Source organism: Brachyistius frenatus, unplaced genomic scaffold (genome assembly GCF_029030835.1).
Source record: "Brachyistius frenatus isolate BFR_SWC_R1_liver_20210118 unplaced genomic scaffold, ASM2903083v1 Contig_56, whole genome shotgun sequence".
Lineage (NCBI taxonomy): Eukaryota > Metazoa > Chordata > Actinopteri > Embiotocidae > Brachyistius > Brachyistius frenatus.
The window spans coordinates 2,050,132-2,071,277 of record NW_027210655.1 but is presented as its reverse complement, the minus strand read 5'-3'; the positions used below and the strand labels follow the sequence as shown (position 1 = coordinate 2,071,277).

Sequence of the window (21,146 nt, the reverse complement as noted above, 5' to 3'; positions counted from 1 at the left end):
AAATAAAACATGAAGGAAAGTAAGTCTGATAGGGAAATCTATACAACGTATCTGACCATTTTTATAAGAGCAAATACACAATCCACCAAAACACACGCGGGGTGTAAAATCAAATAAGTGATTTGAAAGTATAAAGACGTAATAGAAAACTAAGTCTCATAGAATGATATCAAATTGTAATAGAAGTTGAAATTTCACATTTGATTTTTGCTGTGTCAACCTACTTAGAAATAACTAACAACAACAACAAAAAAAAGAATTTCAAGTATTTTTAATACTTTCTTTTCATATTTGAAAATTGTTCAGATCACTGTGATTTCAGTAAGGAAGTCTTTTGCAATTAATACACTATCAGTGGGCGGTTATAATATTATTTTTCTCAGCCAGCAGGTTAATGATATCTACATATATATATATACTGTGTGTATAGGCTACATGGAGACAGATTTGATAATACAGTTTGCATGGTGGAGTGATGAGTGCTCTGAAAGAACACTGAAAAGAAATATAAAAGAAACACCCAAGACAGAAATTCTTGGAATACATAAACATCTACAGCCTCTGGTACTTTGTTCAAATTACTGGTCACTTGTGGAAAAGGTATGTGCAACTATTGCGAACATTGAAGAGAATACAATGTGTGCGGAAAGCTCCAGTCTTCTGGGATGATACGGTGTGGACTATCAAAGGTGTAGAAAGATCTTTGTAAAAATACATATTCAAGATATTTTAAGCGATGAAGCCAAAGCAGATAGATAGAAAACAAGAGGTAGATTTAAGCTTTATAAAAACGCAGAGATTGACAGATGAAAAGGTCAAAACATATTTTCAAAACATTAAGAGTATACAAAAGAAGGAAAGAAAACAGCCTGAATTAAAGAAGTATTTAAATGATCATTGAGCCTCGCAAAGTGAAATTGGACCCCTGTGTAATGTGATATTATTATTATTTTAGTTTTTAACACAGCTCCAGAAAAGTCACGTCGCACGCGTGGCCGTGGTACAACAGTAGGTGGCAGTACTGCTCTGATTTCTTCTTTTTTTGTTGTTGTTGCATCGTGCAGAGAAACGAAGAAGAATATAAACCAATCACAGGCAAGCCAAACACCGACGGCGGAAGTGCTCAACGCGGAAGCAGTTTTTCTGAAATCCCGATTTTTTTTTTGTTGTTGCACTTTGAGCACTTCTTATCACGTTAAAAAACAACAACAACAACAACAACAAAAAAACAAGAGATTACAAATCCGGGAGTTCGTGGAAAGCACTCGGTGAAAAGTGCGTGTGTGTGCTGCAGCAGCAGCTATGTCGTCTGGCGGAGAAGCCGTGCTGCGGGCCGCGGAGACGCCGCTCTTCTGGCTCGGCGCGCTGACCGCGGCCTGGCTGACGGTGTGCTCCGTGTGCCGCGTGCTGTCCGGGATCAGGGTGTGGGTGCTGGGCAACGGGCGGCTCGTGTCCCCCACCAACCTGGGGACGTGGGCAGGTGAGAGGCTGGACAGGGACACCGAAACTTTCAAAACAAATTGTTATTATTATTATTTATTATTATTATTATCATTATTGTTATTATTATTATTGTTATTATTATTGTTATTACTATTATTGTTATTATTATTATTATTGTTATTATTATTGTTATTATTATGTTATTATTATTATTATCATCATTATTGTTATTATTATTGTTATTATTATTATTGTTATTATTATGTTATTATTATCATTATTGTTGTTATTATTATTGTTATTACTATTATTGTTATTATTAGTATTGTTATTATTATTATTATTATTATTATTATTATTGTTATTATTATGTTATTATTATTATTATTATCATTATTGTTATTATTATTGTTATTATTATTGTTATTACTATTATTGTTATTATTAGTACTGTTATTATTATTATTATTGTTATTATTGTTATTATAATTATTATTTATTTGATTGATTTATTTACTTGTTGTTTAAACTTCTGTGCTCTGCACGTTCCCTTGAATTGTTAAAACGTTTGAAAAGAAAATACTCCGAAAAAGAATAACTAATACTAAAAGTTAACTAAAAAAAAAACAAACAATAGAACTAAATAGATGTGCATTTATTTTCAATAAAAAAAAAAATTAAAAAAGAAATATGCCAATAAAGTGTTAAAACAAACTCGATAAAGGACATCAAAGCTTAAATATATTGTTAAATATGCATCTCAAAATTAAGTGACAAATATGGCGATTGAATTTAAATTCTTTCTTTAATCTGGAGAACTAAAAGAGTTAACTATTATTAATAAATCTAAAGATCTCCAACGTGGGTATTCCACAAAAAAATAATAAAAAAAAAATATCCCATCTCATATTTTTAACCTTTCTGCTTATTCATTGGCACATTTTGAAGTCTTGGTGTGTTATTGTGAAAGAGCTTCTGAATATCAGGCTTTTTAAAAACCGGCGTTCGCTGACCTCTTCTGGCTGAACGTTGTAGTGTGTCGCACCTCTGACCACGTTCGACGTCACCACCGGGTCACGGATGCAAGAGCTCCGTTCATCATGACCTCCCACAACACATTTGTATTTAATAGCTTTCAAATATATCTTTTTTTTTTTTTAACCCTCAATTTACAATTATGACTTAATGATAACGTTTCATAGTTTGTGCTCGTTTTTCGCTGTACTGCTCAAATATGTACAGTAAAGACACAACAAGTAGACGCCTCTCGATATTATATAGTCGAGCACAACAACACTTTTAAACTGAATTTACTCATTTGTTGCATTCATTTGCATTCGTTGGTAATTAATTAAAGAGGGTGTGTATTACAAGCGGACACATTCTCTTTAATGAAGTTATTTTCGTCTCGTGTTCTCTGAACACGTCATGACCGACCTGTGCAATGCTGCGCTGTTGCACCACTTTACAGCTGCGCGACTGTTTCCCTCTGGTAAATGGCGAAGTCTCCGGTTTTCCCATAATGCTTCAGCGCATACTTGTTGCGCACAATAGCCTCTTTGCTCCAGCAACAGAAAAGTACACTGTTAGTCTGTGGTACTTTTTTTTTTTTTTTAAACAGGAAACAAAGGATGAGCAGAGAATACTCAGCCTTGCCTCATCGGTTGCAAACTGTAGTAAATCTTGCGATTGGATTACGGCTCGGAGGGGATTATCAAATCAGATTGAAAGCTGTCCATCTGTCCGGCGCTCTCGCTGACTGGACCTTGAAATTTGAACAGACTGCGGGGATTGCTTAAATGTTGATGCGTCTGGTGTTCAAAGTTCAGATCTTAACATAAAAGTTGTTTCACCACAGGATTGAGAAATCTTCTGAATAATGATTCATTTAAGAACTCCAGAAGAGCTCCAAAATTAATACCACATAGTATCGTGAGTGTTTGCATGGCAGTATTGTATTAATACGCAGACGCCGAGGATCCATATTGTAAAATACATACTTTTGTCTGATCAGTAATTTTGCTGCAAGAAAAAAAAGGTTATTTTATTAGATTAAACGGACAAAATTGATAAAGTTTTCCTTTGGGGCCATAATTTGCTGTTAAAAAAGGTAATAAATCACAATATATGTTATCACAATACTCCGCATATGGACAAATGTTTAGAATTGCAATAATAATGTTTTGTGATTTAAGTAATAATAGTTTATCGTGGTGAGTCCCACCCGTATCTATTAAGGTTTAAAACCTTGGTTCTCAATTGGTGGGTCCTTGGACCATCTTGAGTGGGTGGCTGATGATTTAAAAAAAAAAAAAAAAAAAAGGGACAAACTTTTATTTAGACGTTTACAGAACTTCTGTGGCTGCACTTTTATTTTGAAGGGCCGAATTTCCCTTGACGTGTGCAGTAGCCGTTGTCATGACAGTAACGACCAAAACTTCAGCATCTCTCATTGAAGCATTTATAAACGGGGTTAGAATTATATTAATCTAGACTTTTTTTTTTTTAATTTAATTTGAAATAAATCTGCTTTTTTTTTTTTTTTTTTTTTTTTTACCTTATGAGGTTCATTGCATTATTCAGCGCATGAATTCTTCGTGTAATACTGCAGCATATTATTTGAAAATTGTTGTGGATGTCTGTAAAGGGTAAAGTTTTTTTTTTTTTTTTAAATTTTAATTTGTATTTCCCAATCCTAAATTATCTTACGTGTGTATTTATCTCTTTACTTGGATACTTTCACTCCGTTATGATTTTTTTTTTATCACTTGAGATTTTCCACTAAGAACGAGAGGATTTTAATTCAACCGTGAATACGAGGCTGTGCAGTCACCGTCACATCAGGCTGAGAGAGAAAGAGCCAAATGTTTTGAGGACGTGAGCTCAAGTAGCCTTTGATCCTTTTTTGTGTGTGTGTGTGTGTGTGTGTGTGTGCGTGTGCGTGTGCGTGTGCGTGTGCAGCTAAAAATGGAACGGCATCAGATGGGGAGCGGGGGAATATTTCTGGATTACACATGCAAAATGATTCAGAATATGCAACGAGGCGAAGCGGCCCCGGTGGCCTCGGCCGCTTCTCTCATTCACAAACTCGCTCTCGCTGAAGTGGACTTGATGGAGAGGACGGCCTGATTACGTAACGGGACCGGAGCCATTCATAAATGGGTTTCACGTGAGAAGCAGGATCCTCGGGATTCTGGTTCAGTGGTGCTCAGAGAGAGAGAGACAGAGAGACGGTGAGGGAGAGAGAGAGAAAGAGAGGCTGTCATCGTAATACCGAGTCACTGCGCCGGTTTCTGGTCAAACGGCATCTTCCTATCAGAAACAAGGGCTTAATTATCATTATTAAGGTCGCTGCCCCTACGATTATTCATTTTCCTTAATCCCACTGTTTGTGTTCAATGGCATCGTATGATGCCCGCATACTGTCTGATGTACACTTTATCGGGAACACCATACTGATACGGTGTAATTTCTCCCTTTTAACCTCAGAGTCCACAAGATGTTAAAAAAAAAACAACCTTCCTTTTAGATTCTGATCCACGTCGACGTGATTCCCGTCGCGTCGTTGCTGCAGATTTGATCGGCCACACGTTCGTGGCGCGACTCGCCCGTTCCGCCGCATCCTGAAGGAGCTTTATTGGATTGGGGTCTAGTGACCGAGGAGGCTGCGGAGGAATTTGTCCTCCATCGTTGCGGTTCCTCTAGACGAAGATAAGAGGTGCCGGGTGAAGGGGCGAATACTCCTAAAACGCAAGGGCCTGTTACGACCTGTAGAAGGAGGCTGTCGCCATTGTTCAAGATTAACCAGGTGTCAAGGATGAAGGTGACGCAGCTCCTCTTTTTTTTGGGGAAGGGGGGGTGAGATGGAGGAGGGGGCTCTGAACGTTTTTAAGGGTTTTTAGTTGTGGCGAAGGAGCTCATAGTTGGTGCCGATCCTCACTCGCTATTCTGACTCCCCTCAATCACGTAATAGCGGCAAGTATTCCTGCTTCAGACGTGCGATGGTCTTCTGAGGCTTCTTCCAGCTCGGCAATTCCCACCACAGAGGACGCCGAGTTCAATGTCGCGTTCATAAAAGCGGTTGGAGACGACTTCTGCTTTGTGACACGGTGCTTTGTCATGCTGGAAGTTTTTTTTTTTTTACATTGGAACAATTGAGCTTCTTGAAAATGTTTCACCTCTCGTCTGAAAAGTCTTTTTTTTTTAAATTTTTTTTTTTTTTAGCCGTTAGATCTTGGGTACATTGTTGACCCTACAATCCTCAAATCAGCTGTGACATTAACACTTTTATCGATTGGTATTAAGGGTCGCAAAGTGTTTATTCTCCACATTATTACCCCACCAGCAGCAGCAGCAGCAGCAGCAGCAGGCCGGACTGTTGACTCAACGAAGCTCGGGGTCCATGGATTCACGCCGCTGACGTCAAATTCTGATCTTACCATCTGCGAGACTCGTCAGCGGCTCGCTGGACGTTTTGTTGTTTTTCGTCAGATTGCTACGCAGCGGCCGTCCGCCATCCGCCGCTTTGCCGCTCGCTTTTCTGAGTGAAATATTTCCAATGAGTTCAAAATGTCCCGTCTTGTCCGAACAAAACAGCCCCAAAACTCAACGACCTTCAGTTTGCGACGATCAATTTAAGCGAAAAGCAGCAAACCCTCAACATCCGCGAAGTGGGCAGCGGAGAATTATTGGGCACGCGAAATACATTTTGAAAACAGTTGCCCATTCGTTTTCTCTCTCGATCGACCAAACGATGAATCGACCGATCGCTGCTGCCGCCGCCGCCGCAAAGTCCCTGCGGCCGAGCTTCGCCTCCTGAACGAAGCCCGAGTTGATCCCGATGGAGGTCTGAGGACTGAGATGATAAATAAGGTGCTGGTGAAGAAGGTCCATGTGCCAGACATATTGGGAAAAAAAATCGTCATTATGTCTACCGTTAGGTGCAGACATTGTAAAAAAAAAAAACAACCTGATGCAGTCCTGATTCTTTAAACGTGCCCAGCAATTAAATGATGTCGGCTTTGAAACCCTCCGCCCGAACGGCAGCACATAGTAGCGCCATCATTAGAACACCTCGGCAGTCTAACCTAGATTTGCAGGAGGCAGCAGTTCCCGAAATAGACCTTGTTTCATTTGAGTGAAGGGAACATGCAGTCAGCTGTAAAATCTTTTTTTTTTTTTTTTGTCCTCTTCTGACTGCAAAACAGTTCATTCTTAAAACAACTAAAAATAACCCGGCCTATGTTTCCCTCGTCGTTGTGCCTGCAGACTCCCTCCTCCTCTTCCTCCTCCTCCTCCTCCTCCTCGCCGCGCTATTTTTAGTTGCCCCCAGGATCCCCCGTGTTCGTGTTTTGTCGTTTTTTCCCCTCCTCTTTTCCTCCTCCACTCCCTTCTGTTTGGCTCTGCTGCAGCCCCCCGGAGGACGCTCGGCGTCTCGGCATCATCTGCACCGAAGATGAATCACGCGGAGGGGGGACATGGGCACGGCGAAGGGTAGCTGAGTGACGGCGCGAGAGTGGGAATAATTGTCGTCAAAATATTTGCTGAAAATGAACTTTATTATCTTCACGCGGATATTTTTTTCAAAATTTTTTAAATTTTTTTATTGGTCGCTGTGGCAACGGCACAAACAGAAAGGGATATTGTTTCGTTTTGTCTTGATTTGAAAAACGAAATTGTCTGTACTGACGGTATTACACTATTGTTACAGTCTGGAAAACTGGTTTGGTGATATTGCATCCAAGAAGCTTTTAAATTGACCGGACTGTCTGAAAACAGTCTGAAGTTCATTTAAAAGAGCATTTAGCTCCATAGCTGCCCAAAGTCATAAAAAAAAACCCCGCTAGTTTTCTGGCGGTCCATCTGAAAATAACGGTGTTTTTGGGGGCGTGTCTGTTTGACTGACAGGCCTGCGGTGCAGTCAGGTTACAGCTATCGGTGGTGGGCGGGACGTAGTATCATCGGGTTTCCAATCAGGTCGAGTCAGATCCATCACCCCCCTCCTCCCCCATCTCGCCCAAATATGGTCACTTCCTGCTCCAAACCGCTCCGATGGCGCCGGCCCAAATCCGAACTCGGGGCTTCATCGCGGCCGTTCACCGACCAGCGAGCGACGTCACTGTCGGCTGTCGCTTGGTTGTTTTAGACGCGGAGACGAGAGACAATGAAATTCAATTCAGGAAGGCTCATCTAAGTAATTTATCATCCGCCAAAAATATTGCAAAAGTCTGCCACAGTCTTAGCCTTTGATGGATTTCACCTTTAATTACATATTCTGGCAAGTGAAAAGCCCCCCCCCCCAAAAAAATGGAACTTCAGTGTAAAATAATGACTTTTACGATGAGACGACAAATAACCAAAATAATCTTTCACCGACTTAGACTGGTCTCGGGTACTAAAGTTTGTTTGGAGCAGAGATTTCGCTGATGTAGTATTTCATGAGTATTTAAGTGTGTAAAAGCCGCGCTGTTAGAGCCCTGGAGGCCGCTCGGCTCGGCTCGGCTCGGCTCGGCTCGGCTCGGCTCGGCTCGGCTCGGCTCAGGCGCACCCGACCAGACCGACGCGGTCTTTGACCCCAACGACGCGCCAGCATTCCCATCCTAAGTGCACTTCACTTCTTAACAAGTAGGTCGAAACCACAAAATACCGTAAAATAAGAAGAGAGACGATATCGCACAGTTTGTAAAAAAAAAAAAAAAAAAAAAGGTACAATATGTACGTTGACACGAGGATGAGGTGAGTGCTCCTCTCTGAGTAGGGCCTCGCGGGGTGACACGGGGACATATTGTAGGACTCTCAGTCCCGCTCCCCTTCCTATTTTTTTTTTTTGTTATATTTAGCCAGAGGTGTGATGAATGGTTCCTTTCTGAAAGATGGGGATTGCTAAAAATAGCCCCCCCGCCGCCGCCCGCTGCCGCTGCTGTTTGTGCCAGGCAGTTCCAGGGCATCTGCTCGCTCGACCGCCACCGATGACAGAGAGGATCTCTCTTTCCTCCCCCTCTCTTTGTGTTCGTCCTCCTCACTCACCTCGGCTGCTCCCCGTGCACCTGACGTTCAGCTCCTTCACCCCCCTTTTGAAAGTTCATTCATTTTATTTTACCGGAGCTTTCTTTTTTTTTTTTTTTTTTGTGCTGCAATTATTATTATTATTATTTTTTTTTTTTTTTTCAAGAGATCATCTGTCAGTCAAATAATCCACATAAAGTCTTGACATATTCGGATTCGATTTCTGTGGTGATACTGTTCCTGTAGGTGGCACTCTTTGGCTGTTCACCAATGGTGTCTCCTTTTTTTTTTTTTTTTCTTTTCTGCACTGGCTTTGCAGTGTTGACATTAGTCTCCGCTGTTGTTCACACAAGGGAAGATAATAAAAAAAAACAACCAAAAAAACAACAACCAATGACTCTACAGTAAGAGAGACACAACAATACATTTTAAGATATTTATTTGTGGAAATATCTTTATCTCAAGTTCAAACAGCTCTAATCGTAAATGTGTTTTCTGACTCGGATAGGAAGTTCACATGGTCACAAATTTAAGGTTAAATACAGATGCATAAAACACGTGGCCTGTCTAAAATACTTTTTTTTTTTTCTCATTTTAGTCTGGGGGGTGGAGGGGGGGGGGTTTCATCGTGAGGCAAAACCTTCTAATTGTTTTCATGCCACCAAAGGTCTCAGCTTAACTGCTTTTGAAACTCTTACACGCAAACGCGTCTACACAAATCACTGACTGATTGTTCCACGTTGTCTTTGGCTCTGCGTGTAAATCCGTATCGCAGGAAGTCGGGGTGATGTTTCTGACGCCTGTTGGGTCCATTGCGCATCTCAATTGATGACGCCGTTGTCGGTCTTTCAGCGGACGCCGCCTTCAGACACCTCCCAGTTGCCTGGAGTCTTGAGACGGGATACCTTTTTCTGAGAAGCCGTCGCTTCACAGCCTGGTTGAAGCATGATACTGTGGGTACAAACCAATGCACACGCGTGGGATTGTCCCAAAATGAAAACCCTCCCGTGTTTTTAGCCCCGAACCAGATTTCCGACCGCTGCGAGACACCTTGCTCCTCCGCGTCACTGTAAAGTACTGCCTGACTAGCGAGCTTTTACACCTACGTGACAACAGTTTCAGGAAGGACCCGTCCCGTTGTGACCTCGCCGTGACCCCGTGCTTCAAAGCCAGATCCGTCCCGGTGCGGAAGAGCTCGACTGGACTGTACGCGGCGCCGGGCTCAACGGCGTCACCTTCGACACGGACCGTAAGCCGGGGCCTGATGACCCGACGTCGGCGAGGTCGGCCGCTCCGCTCGGCCAACGGGAGCAAAACGCTTGCGCCCCGAGCTCCGAAAGCGAGTTGAAAACCTTCCCAGAAGAAAGACGGCAGCAGATTAGGCTCATGATCTGCTCCCGGAGTGAGATCACATTTGGCCGTCAACATATTTGGCCGCGCAGCCGGAGACTTTTTTTTTATTTTTAGCCAATGCTCAATATTTAGTGTTTAAGGACGTCTGTATTTTCAGTATTTTGCTCCTCCTCCTTGCTGTTGTGTCGATGGCCAACGACATTCATTAGACGAGAGACAATGATGTGGTGTTGTAGTAATGTGTGTAATTTTAACCCATTTTTCATGTCCGTTTATATCTATATTAACTTGCCCTCCCGGTGTGTGTGGGCCAATAATGATGGCTAGTTATAAATTATAAATATTAAAGCATACGGGAGTAGTGAAACTTCCTTTTCTCAGTTTTATAAAGACCAGACAATTGAGCTCAGGCGATATTAATGGAAAGAGTCTAGACTTTGCACGTGCGCCTTATTGAATACTGAGTTTTCATATTTGATTTTAAACAGTATCGATTTTTCTTTTTTCTTTTCTTCCTGCTAATTCAGTGTCCGTCTGCCCTTTTTTGTTCCCCCCCCCTCTTTGTAGTCGTGACAGGAGCCACAGACGGGATCGGGAAAGCGTACGCAGAGGAGGTAAGAGGCCCCCGGAAATGTTCAGACTCACAACGGTTTGTCTGAAAGTAGAGTTTTGTGTCCGTTATGTTCGTTTTGTAACCTTGAACGTTCCAAGTTTGGATTTGCAATTTTAAAAGCAGAACTGTAACCCGGATTCTGTTAACTTGCGATACCCGCAGGTTCCCCGTGTCAACATTAAAGCGTTTGCGTTTTCAGATCCACGCCTACGTGCAAAAAATGGACAGAATCATTTTCCAGTTTGCGTATTTCGCTGACTTGCCGTTGGAAGAACCAAACAAACTGACCGGTCGCCGTCCAACCAGTTCTTTCGTTGGGTAATATTTACACGCTAACCCGACGCACCGGACGGTCTGTGACACAAAAGCACGAGAGAGTTTGTCCTTTTGGTTTCGAAAAGCGCAGACACTTCAATAACTACGACACGACGAAACAGTTGTCGGGTGATCGGCCGAACCAGTAAGATCGCTGTAGTTTTGAATATATTATTGTTCAGGCGCGCCTAAACCACGCTGGCAGCTGCCAGTAGTTCCTCACGGGACACGGGATTGGTCCAAACTCCTGCTCGTTCGGACGCAAGCGCACAAACGTGAAGCCTGACGAGATGGATTCTCACGCAGTCGGGTGAATTTGTGATCCCGCCAAGCGAGTTAGCCTCTCGGGCTGAATTAAAGACCAAACTATTTTTTAAATTTTTTTTTTTTTTTTTTTAAACACACACCGTTTGAATTTACAGACACAAACCCAAATGTTTGAGCTACAACTCCGTTGTCAAACACACCTTTATGAATCATTCTTTATTCCCCACACGCACTCTTTTCTTCAATGCCACTTCCATCCTGTTGTCTCTGTAAAAAGTAAAAAAAAAAAAAAAATCTCATTAATACTAAACTAAATATAAAAGGTGTTTCACGAAGATTTTTTTTTTTTTTTTTTTTGGAACAATCGCAGCTTGTTCAACGTTGCACACCAAACCAACGACTTGAGTTCCCTTTTGTTGACGTGTTTTTCATGTCGGCAGCTCGCCCGCCGAGGCTTCTCCATCGTGCTGATCAGCCGCTCTCAGGAGAAGCTGGATGACGTCTCCAAGGTGATCGGTGAGAGATGCGCGTCTTTATTTTTCTCTCTTTATTTTCAACGCGCCCGTTCGCCGTGAAGTACGGGATGTCGTTGAATATTACTCAATTAAATTCATCAGTCGAACTAATCCCACGTCTTGGAGTCGAGGGTAATCAAGTTTTACCTGCGCTCCGGAGGCGCACGACTAATATAGTTCACGTGTTAAGTATGACAGCTGTCGGACTGCGGTTCAGCTTTAATGATCCGTGCTGCCATACTGCCACATTTACCTCGGAGCTGAAATGTTGCACCCGTACGGGACTGCACGATCGTCCCGCCACTAAACGGCATCGCACTTAATTACGGGTTTTTCGCACAAGTGATCCTTTACCGAGCAGAGATTCAGCAGGACTCTGGTGCTGCCGCTTACGGGGCAGTAAAAACCTCCTGCTGGAGCTGAAAGTGGATCTGTCCAATTAAATGAAAGCGTCGTCTTAAGGGAGGGATATCCTCGTTGATGATTACTTCAGGGTTTAATCATATTTTCTTCTCCGCGCTGTGCTTCCCTGTTCCGAGCGACTACCTGATGAGAAATATGGCCGTTCTTAAACCTTTTACTGAAGCTCTGTTATCTTTCATTATTTCTTCTATAAACTCATGTTTAAATGCATCTTTGCGCCCTCAGCCAGCAAATGCGGCGTGGAGACCAAAACGATCGCGGCCGACTTCAGCGCCGTAGATATCTACTCCAAGATTGAAGATGGACTCGCCGGCCTGGAGATTGGAGTGTTGGGTAAGACTGCAGCCACCTCTTTTCTCAAATTTAATTAGCTGGTCTCACAAGGCGGCAGATTCAATCTGAATCGAGGCCTGCGGACGTCAGGAACTGCTGTGTAATCCACGGTGAGGAATGTTGAGTTTTGTCATTTGTTCATGAAGGTTAATTTATCAGCCCTCTGCTGCCCCCCTCAGACCGAAGATAGGAATGACACTCTGAAGGAAAAAATATTAAATCTCCTTCTGATTTATTGGTTTGTCAGTATTATGTTGTATTTCGATGTTTAAAGTAGTTTTTTTCTCTCTCTTGTTTACAGTAAACAATGTTGGAATATCTTATCCTTACCCTGAATTCTTCCTCAATGTCCCCAATCTGGACTCTGTAAGTTAAAAGTTCTTCTGAACATGATTTCCAGCCTTTTCATTCAGCTGTCGTATTCTCACGTGAACGATGTTTCATTTTTGTTTGTGAATTTGCTTTGTTGGTTTTTTTTCTTTTATGTTCCAGAAACATTTTATCGAGTAAAAGTTTTATGATGGTTGTATTTGACATTCACTTATGAGCGTATAACATACGTTAACATGACTCATAACATGTCCGTAAGCATTTTATATGATCCCGCAGCTCGTGCGGACCTCTTATGTGCCGCACTTCATCCCGTTTTGACGTTCATAAAAGTCTGAATCCTTCACTCCCGTTTAAATGTGCAGGTATTAGGTCAGTCAGCTCTTGTTGGACAGCAGTCCAGGTTGGATCAATCCAGCTCCACTTAAAAGAAGATCGATATAAGACGACTACTTTGCACTCAGATCCCTTTTCTGCCTGTTGAAAGTGTTGAATAGAAGAAAGTGCCAACTTGTTATTCATGAAGTGGTTCAGCTCAGTGAGTCATAAAGTCGGTAACGTCTGCTACACATTGATATCTGTCTAAAGGAGCAGTTTCACTTTTCATTTGTCGAAGAATGTATGTGCCGTTTCCTGTGAGTGTTGCTTTAAAGGTGCCTTTTCGGAATAACGTTTTTTTTTAATATTTAACCCAGACAAATTATCATCCAGACACTTAACACTTCAAATATAATTATCTTAATGTTTCAGCAATCTTTGCAATAATATTTGAAGTGAATGTCGGCTGTATTCATTCTCCCGCTCGTCTTGTTGCAGTTCATCGACACCATGGTCAACGTTAACATCACATCAGTGTGCCAGGTGAGTGTCGCAACGTTTACGTAATAAACTTTTTAACAAGGTTAACAGCCCCACAGCCCCCACCCCCCCCCAAAAAAAACAACCTCTATGATACGAATTAAAAGAGAGAGAGAAAAAAAAAACCCGGATGACTGCATGAATATATCTGCCTTCAAGGTGATATTTAGTAGACTCACCTTCAGCAGTAATTACAGCCTGGAGTCTGTGCGGATTGATAGATGTACTTTGGACTTCAGACGCTCTTATGAAGTCATCTCGGAGACCCGCAGCAGAGATGGTCGGGCTTCGGTCCGGGTTTCTGCGCGCGGCAAACAAACTCTGTCAACTTTGAATTATGAATGTCCCCCCCCCCCCCGCGGTGTCTGGGCCGCCTTTCGGAAATTAAGTTTGTCCAGGTGGATTCAAAATGGCTGAGATGGTATGAGATCCACCGTCAGGAAGCTCCACAACCTGATAAAAGGCCCCTAAAAAAAACACACACACACACACACACACACACACACACACACACACACACACACACACACACACACACACACACACACACACACACACACACACACACACACACACAGTAAGTCCCTGTTCTCCGTGTTCAGCAGTTCCCTGAGCGACAGCTAATGTTCGCCCACCCTCTTAACGCCTAATTTATGTTATTCAATATTTCTTTAAAGGTCTCCCTCTGGTATCATTATCATTTCCTCTCTCTCTTTGTCTCGCCTCCCTGACCACCGCCCGCACGCACACACACACACACACACACGCACACACGCACACGTTCGCACGTTCACTAATGTGGACGCGCACCTCTGCACACACACAACCCACGCACCAGTAGGCTTTTAAAAAAAAAAACAACAACAACCAAAAATCTGTCTGTCAAGTGCTTTTGTTCGTCATCTCTCAACTTGTCGCCTCTCTCGTCTTTTGTGTTTCCAGATGACACGCCTGGTTTTACCTCGAATGGTGGAGAGGTGAGTTCACGTGAAAACACACAAACACCGATGTCTGTGAAATACTGACTTAACAGCAGTAGATGTGTTTGAAATATGCGGTTAGAAAAGGTTTAAAAAAAACAAAAAACAAAGTGATTACATCTTTTCGGGGCCGTTTTATCATCGAGTGAATTCCAGTTGAAACTTTCTTCCCTTTTTTTTTTTTGGGGGGGGGGGGGGGGGGGGGGGGAACGTGTCCCCCGCTGTCAAGACGCTGCCGGGCTACACGCAGGCTGCTGCTGCCGCCGCTTGCTGCTGAATAATGCGGCCGAATAACTCCGGGAGGGATCATCGGTCACGCACGTTGCGATTATGAAATTCATTTTCTTAAAATCACACCCGTCTCGTTTGGATCAAATATTGTACGAAGGCACCACCGGCTGGAGCGAAATATCCTGAGCTTGTAAACATTTAAGTATTGATGGTACTGTATCTTTGATCTTATCTGCTCGTACCGGCGTTTTACTTTGATGTACGACCGGAGCAGTTTTGGCTCAGCGTGAAAGTACACACAGTACCGCGCTCTTCTATCATCGCGGGATTGATTTCGGGGTTGAAGCGTTTGTTTCACGCCCCGCCGCTTTCACTCATAATTTCTGTTTTTTTGTTGTTGTTGTTGTTGTTGTTCCCCCTCCCGCCCCCTCTTGTGTAAAGGAACATTTGCTTATATTGTTTTGTCTCCAGGAAGAAGGGGGCCATCCTGAACATCTCGTCTGCCAGTGGGATGTACCCGGTTCCTCTGCTCACGGTCTACTCTGCCTCCAAGGTAATTATCGCACTACACGGTTTATGACCTTTTCAGCATGTGTTAACTGAGGTGCTACCTACCGGCGCATCGCGGCTTCATAAATAGTTTACGTCTTGCCATCCACCCCGGGCCTCTTGAGGAGAAATCCATCTTTGTTCTCACCCCATAAATTATTCCGTCTCATCCACCAACAGACACGGAGGCAGAGAAAAAAAAAAAAAAAAAAATCCCCGAATCATCTGATGATGATAGATGTTAGTCCAACATTTATTTAGATGTAGAGACAAAGTGAGCGATTGTCTTTTTTTTTTTTTTTTTTTTTTTTTTTTACTATTTCAATTATTGAGTGTAAATAAGTCGGTGACTAACTCGGGTCCTGAGGTAGTGGAGCAATAAAAATGTTTATAGGAGCATGTGGCGTCATATTTTTTTTTTTTTTTAACAGTCTGACGTGTCTGTTGTTTTTAAAAACAGCCGGCTGCTCACAGTTTCAGATGATAATTCGCTGCCGTCTTAATCGTGGGTCACATAAAGCTACTTAATCCCACTTTCTGCAATAAAAACAGCTCAATTTAATGATCATTTAGCTTAATTAAAACGGCTGTTAACGCTGAGAAGAACACGTTGCTCGATTCTTTTCGCAATAGTTGCAGTTTTCTGAACAGGTTTTTATTCTTTACGGAGTCTGTAACTTTTTGGTGTTTGGTTGTCACCTGTTTGTGTTTTTTTTTTTTTTTTTTTTGGACCTCGAGAACGCTCTTAACAATACCCATACATCATTCTGCCGTAGGGGTAGAAGAAGAAGAAGAAGAAGAAGAAGAAGAAAAAAAAAAGTACTGGCTTGTTTGTATTTCCTTAGAGTGATCACAATCGTCCCGGGAAGCAGCGGCAGAATAGTGTTGGTGGGGGATCACGGTTTGGAGGAATATTGCAAACGGTGAAATGAGCCCCCGGCGTTAAAACGGCCCGCTGTCCATCGCATGGTCTACGCCTTCGTCAAGGTCTGCCGTCACCAGCGTGTCGGTTGCCGCTCGGAGGTCGTTCTTGTTGCCGTTTCCTGTTGCGACAGCGATCTTGATTTGATTGGAAACGTAGATCCGGTCTCAGCAACCTGCCTTTCATTTCACACAGGCATTTGTGGACTTCTTTTCACGAGGACTGCAAGCTGAGTACAAGAGCAAAGGCATCATCATCCAGGTAAATCACTGAGAACGTCATTTTTTTGGGGTTGGGACTTGAGGCTCAAGAAAAAGAAGTCTTTCAACACGGCGTCGATTCTTTATGAAGCTCTGATATCACTTCGTGTCCTCCCATGTCTTTCCCCCCAGAGCGTTTTGCCATTTTTCGTCGCGACCAAGCTGAGTAAAATCCGACGGGCTACGCTGGACAAACCCAGCCCGGAGCGCTACGTCGCGGCCGAGCTCAACACCGTGGGCCTGGAGACGCAGACCAACGGCTACCTGCCCCACGCCATCATCGTAAGTCCGGGTCGCTCCGTGCGCGTCGCGGCGCTGCCCGCCGTTCGCACGCAACACGAGCAGTTTCCGATCTTCTTTGAAACGATCGTACGACAAAAGTCAAACGGTCTCCGTCGAGGTGTAAAAAACAAAGAAAAAAAACAACCCGTCCCGAGCTGCCGAAGAGCCACGAACCCACAGGCTCTTAAAAACCCGACGGTTCCTTTATGCAACCCAAAACCTCGCTGCGTCGTTCGTCTGTGCGGAGTCTGTATTTTCAGTTTCGCCTCCCACCGGCTCGTTTTCATTCGCTGAATTAATGTTGTGTCAACAGTTGCTAAAGCATCTGTCGAAAGGTAAACATCCGCGGAAATAATGGAGTGGGACGCCCCCACTGCCTTTCGGCGTTGTCTGCGCCCTCGCGCCGTAATTACTCTGCGGAGACGTTCGGGAGCGAACCTGGTTTAATTTCGGCGGAGGTCACCGGGAGCAGCAGTCATGTGCTGCTCCCGCGACGCCGCGTCGGCGAACCGCGCGACCCGACGTAGAGACGATCGTGTTTGTCGACGCGCGTCCAAATAACAGGTCATCTATTCCAGGAGTACAGGTGGTCGATAAATTGTATGCGGGATAAACAAGACGCTCGTTACATCCTGCGGAGTCAACAGTTTGTGTGTAAAATGGCCTAAAATCAGCACGGCTCTTTTTCCTCCCGTCGGCCCCCGCGTTTCATATAAACCACAAACAGCAGACGAGAGTGTCGACGTGATCATCCGATAATCTCTCTCTGTCTCTGTCTCTGTCTCTGTCTCTGTCTCAGTGGTGTGGCACAGCGCCGCACATTTCGCAGTAATAAGCCGCAAACTCACGAGCATCTGGTTGAGGCTGCTGCGAAGTCTGCGACCTTCTGCACATTCAGAGAAAACACCCGCGAACGTCGTCGCCTTTGCTGCCGATCGTGTTCCACGTTAGACGCTCAAGTAGCACGCCGTGGTCGGAATGCGTGAAATGGTAAAACCGGAGAGTCAGTGCGGACGTGCCAGAAACTGCAGTACCGCCGAGGGCCACTAGAGGTCGGCTCCAAAAAAAAAAAAAAAAAGGCTCTGGCTCAATAGACTCCCATTCAACTTCTCTCATCAAATACTAAGTGAATAATTTGTCTCCACAAGTTCTTACGATGAAGTTAGCTAAAGTCCCTCCTTCTTATTAGTTTTCCGGCGGTCCGTCTGAAAATAATGCCGTTGTTAATTCGATGTCAGCCCTCAAACGGGTGCCTTTTCGGGGCCGTGCCTGTTTGATTAGACAGGCCCGCGGTGCGGCCGGGTTACGGCGACAGGCGGGCGGGGGCGAAGTGTCCTCGAGGTCCCAAATCAGATGGCGTCAGGTCCAGAACTCGCTCCTCCCCGTCTCGTCCAAATCGGGTCGCCTCCGGCTCCAAACCACGGCAAACACTCGAGGTGGCAACGGCCAAAACGCGAAACCTTCAAACCGAAGGGTGACGTCACGGCCGGTTGCCTCTGGGTGCGACCCAACGAACCTCAGTCAACTTGTCTCGGTAGCAGACATCTCGCGCCAAAAGTAAAGTGTTCACAATACAAGCGTGTTATCCTTCATCAGAGTTGCCTTGAATTGAACTATAAATCCATGTCGGCAAAATCACAAGTTTCAGCTTGAAGAGAAATTGACACGAGAAACGAAAGGAAATCTTTTGGCAACGAACTGAATAGGTTGATAATAAATCCACGTCCTTAAAAACAGCTCCGTACTTAAAAAGAGGATTAGAAACTGGGCAGAACCTAATCAACTGCTTTGACTGTGATACCGTGGTCTGAGAAGCTGTAAAGTTAAAGCCGCGTTAACTGATTTTTATAGCTTAAGCAAAAAAAAACCCCAAAAAACCTATTTTTATGACTGAAGTTTGAACTGCCCACCGATGTACCATATATAAAAATGTGATCCAAATTAGGTGAATTTATCCACGGAGTCCAGAGAGGAAAAAAAAAAAAAAAAAGACACCATCTGACTATAAAAATATATTTTCATACCGTCCAGTGAGAGAAGGTTGAATAATGCTGAAATGGAAACTTTTTTTTTTTTTACTTTTTACGATGTCTTCGCCAAATTGCGCAGTTATTGTTGGGGACGTGTTGTTCGGTCCTAATTTGCGAAGGGCACCGGCGTCGGAAACGTCGCGGGCCGCTCCCTTTTGTGCAGACCGTGCCTCGCCGCAGCTGTTGCTCCCGTGGGTTTGGAAAATGAATAATGAATGCTAACCTGTGATTTGCGAACGCCACCGGCTGACCGTTGTCATTTCCCCGCCGCAGGGTTGGGCGACTACGGCTCTGCTGCCGGCCAAGATCCTCAACAGCCACCTGATGGGGATGGGTCTGTCCCAGCGCGCTCGTTACCTCAAGAAGCAGAAGCAGGGCTAGATTGATCGGCGGCCGCCGGGCGCCGCGGTGACAGACAGAGGGGGTGGGGGTGGGGGGGGGGGGTGGTGGAACCAACTGTGTTAATGACTCGTCCGACTACCAACACCATCATCGTCGTCCTCGCGGGCCGAGCAAAGAAAATGTGACATTTTTTTTTTTTTGGGGCCAACGTCTCACTTCAGATGCTCTCAGTTCTAAGATGATGGGATGTATTCAGTCCAAACAGGGAAAGCTCTGTGTTGGAGTAAACAGCTTTAATGAATGGGACAAAAAAACATGGAATAAAACCACCACCACCACCACCACCACCCCCCTCTCTCTCTCTCGCTCTCTCTCTCCACCCCCCCCCCCCACACACACCTAATAACTAACCATCTGTCTGCAAAACATAATAAAAAAAATTAAGCTTAGAGGAGAAAGTCTGATATGTCTGAGGTGTGTGTGTGTGTGTGTGTGTGTGTGTGTGTGTTAAGCCTCCTGCGGGCTTGTGAACTAGCTTACAGCTATTTAATAAAACACTGGAGGTGGCACTTACTGTTTCGAAAGCACTTAAACAATAAGAAATCAAGATTTATAAGGGGGGAGGGGAGGGGAGGGGAGGCTTCTGTTGTGATATTAATCGGGTTTTTTTTTTTTCTTTATTCTTTTCCTCCTTATGTCAAAGCACACAGATTTGCCATCGTTCTTTTGTGGACCAACACGGAAAGCGTTCCAAGAGATCCCGTTTGCTTTCAGCAGCTTTCTTTTGTGTGTGCGTGTTGGTGAAAGGGCTGCACGTGTCATTTCACCGCACACCGTTTCATCAGTAAAACAAAAACAAAAAAACCAATATAAATAAACGAAGAGGAGCCCACGTCGATGAATATTCAGCACGGAGGGAGAAGTTGTGCTGGAATATAAAAATTAAAAAAAATGTATTCCGTTTACAAACGAACGTGATTTTCAAAAAGTCATCGTCGTGGCGTCGCTGCTCGGCGCGACTCTGTCCTGAAACACTTTAAATAGACTCGATCGCGGTTAAAGTGTGTGTGTGTGTGTGTGTGTGCGTGCGCGTCAGTCATATACAGAAAGCTCCCATCTTTTTGTCACCCGTGTTGTTGGATTTGCTGAAACGTTCAACCAAACCAAAATGTGCAGACGAGACCAACCAGAAGAACGTCGGCTCTCCCGATGCGTTCCCTCCGGACGCTCGTCTTTTTGAAAACCCGAGCTGTCCGTCAGCGGGAGTCTCACCGTTTGACTCGTCTCGACCCCGGATATCGGCTTTAAGTTCTTCTGTATTAGTTCTCATAGAAAAAAAAAAAATGCGGCCCCGAGTATCATTACGTGCAGTCTTGAACACTGCGTTGTGTTTGTCCCTTCCAGCCGTCAATAAATCCGCTTTTCAAATAACTTCACAAGAGTCGTCGGTTTGTTCAGACTTCTTTCGTTTGACCTTTTTGGTGCGGAAGAAGAAACAACAACAACAACAACAACAACAACAACAGGAAGCGAAAGGACCGAACGGAAGCGCCGCGGTGTCGTCCGGGAGGAAAACCCGGGCGCCGAACTGCTGGTCACCCTTCTCTATTTACGACTGCGATGATTTGTGTGTATATCTATATTACCTAAGCAACAAAATAAGAAGGTAGTTTAAATATGCTTTTTGGTCTTTTTTTTTTTTTTTTTTTTAAATTGGATAAAATAGGAATCGGCAGACGTCTATATTACATGTAAAAGTTTGTAGGTGTCTGTAAGTACATTCAGTGTAAAAACAAACTCGTATTTTGTGTTTTAATCGTGCCCAAACTCTTCGATCAGCTCACAGAACTTCCCCCCCCCCCCCCCGAGCGATTCTACCATTATTCGTCATTTTCACAGTCCACACTAATGTGTTGCTTTTGTTCACCGTTCATCCTCTTCCCTCCCAAACACCACCGTCCGGTTCCCATGCCAACAGTTTCTGGGAGATTATTCCGGCGCACCGGTATGGAAGCTGCGGAAATGTGTCATCGCCGAGGACGTGGGAGGGGAGGAGGGGGGTGGGGGGGAGCGAGGGGGAGCTGTGTGAGTGGAG

At 44.1% G+C, this 21,146-nt stretch overlaps 1 protein-coding gene across 2 annotated transcripts; it reads left to right on the top strand.

The window, feature by feature from the left end:
- Window positions 1–1,302: 1,302 nt before the first annotated feature.
- hsd17b12b (hydroxysteroid (17-beta) dehydrogenase 12b) lies at window positions 1,303–19,143 on the top strand. Of its 2 annotated transcripts, XM_069705456.1 has the most exons (11): window positions 1,303–1,480; window positions 10,369–10,415; window positions 11,437–11,512; window positions 12,160–12,267; window positions 12,569–12,633; window positions 13,414–13,458; window positions 14,398–14,432; window positions 15,138–15,219; window positions 16,333–16,398; window positions 16,530–16,679; window positions 18,983–19,143. In XM_069705456.1, the coding sequence occupies exons 1-11, from the start codon at window positions 1,303–1,305 to the stop codon at window positions 19,088–19,090; spliced, it is 960 nt and encodes a 319-aa protein (XP_069561557.1). In that variant the 3' UTR covers window positions 19,091–19,143. The 2 variants fall into 2 exon arrangements, with proteins under 2 accessions (XP_069561557.1, XP_069561558.1); XM_069705457.1 differs by lacking the exon at window positions 16,530–16,679.
- The last annotated feature ends 2,003 nt before the right edge of the window (window positions 19,144–21,146 follow it).

Bases quoted from the DNA above. Each gene is read 5' to 3' on its own strand.
- hsd17b12b (XM_069705456.1), top strand. From the start codon at position 1,303: ATGTCGTCTGGCGGAGAAGCCGTGCTGCGGGCCGCGGAGACGCCGCTC. The intron at 12,268-12,568 runs GTAAGACTGCAG...TCTTGTTTACAG, and splicing joins CCTGGAGATTGGAGTGTTGG to TAAACAATGTTGGAATATCT. The intron at 16,680-18,982 runs GTAAGTCCGGGT...TCCCCGCCGCAG, and splicing joins ACCTGCCCCACGCCATCATC to GGTTGGGCGACTACGGCTCT.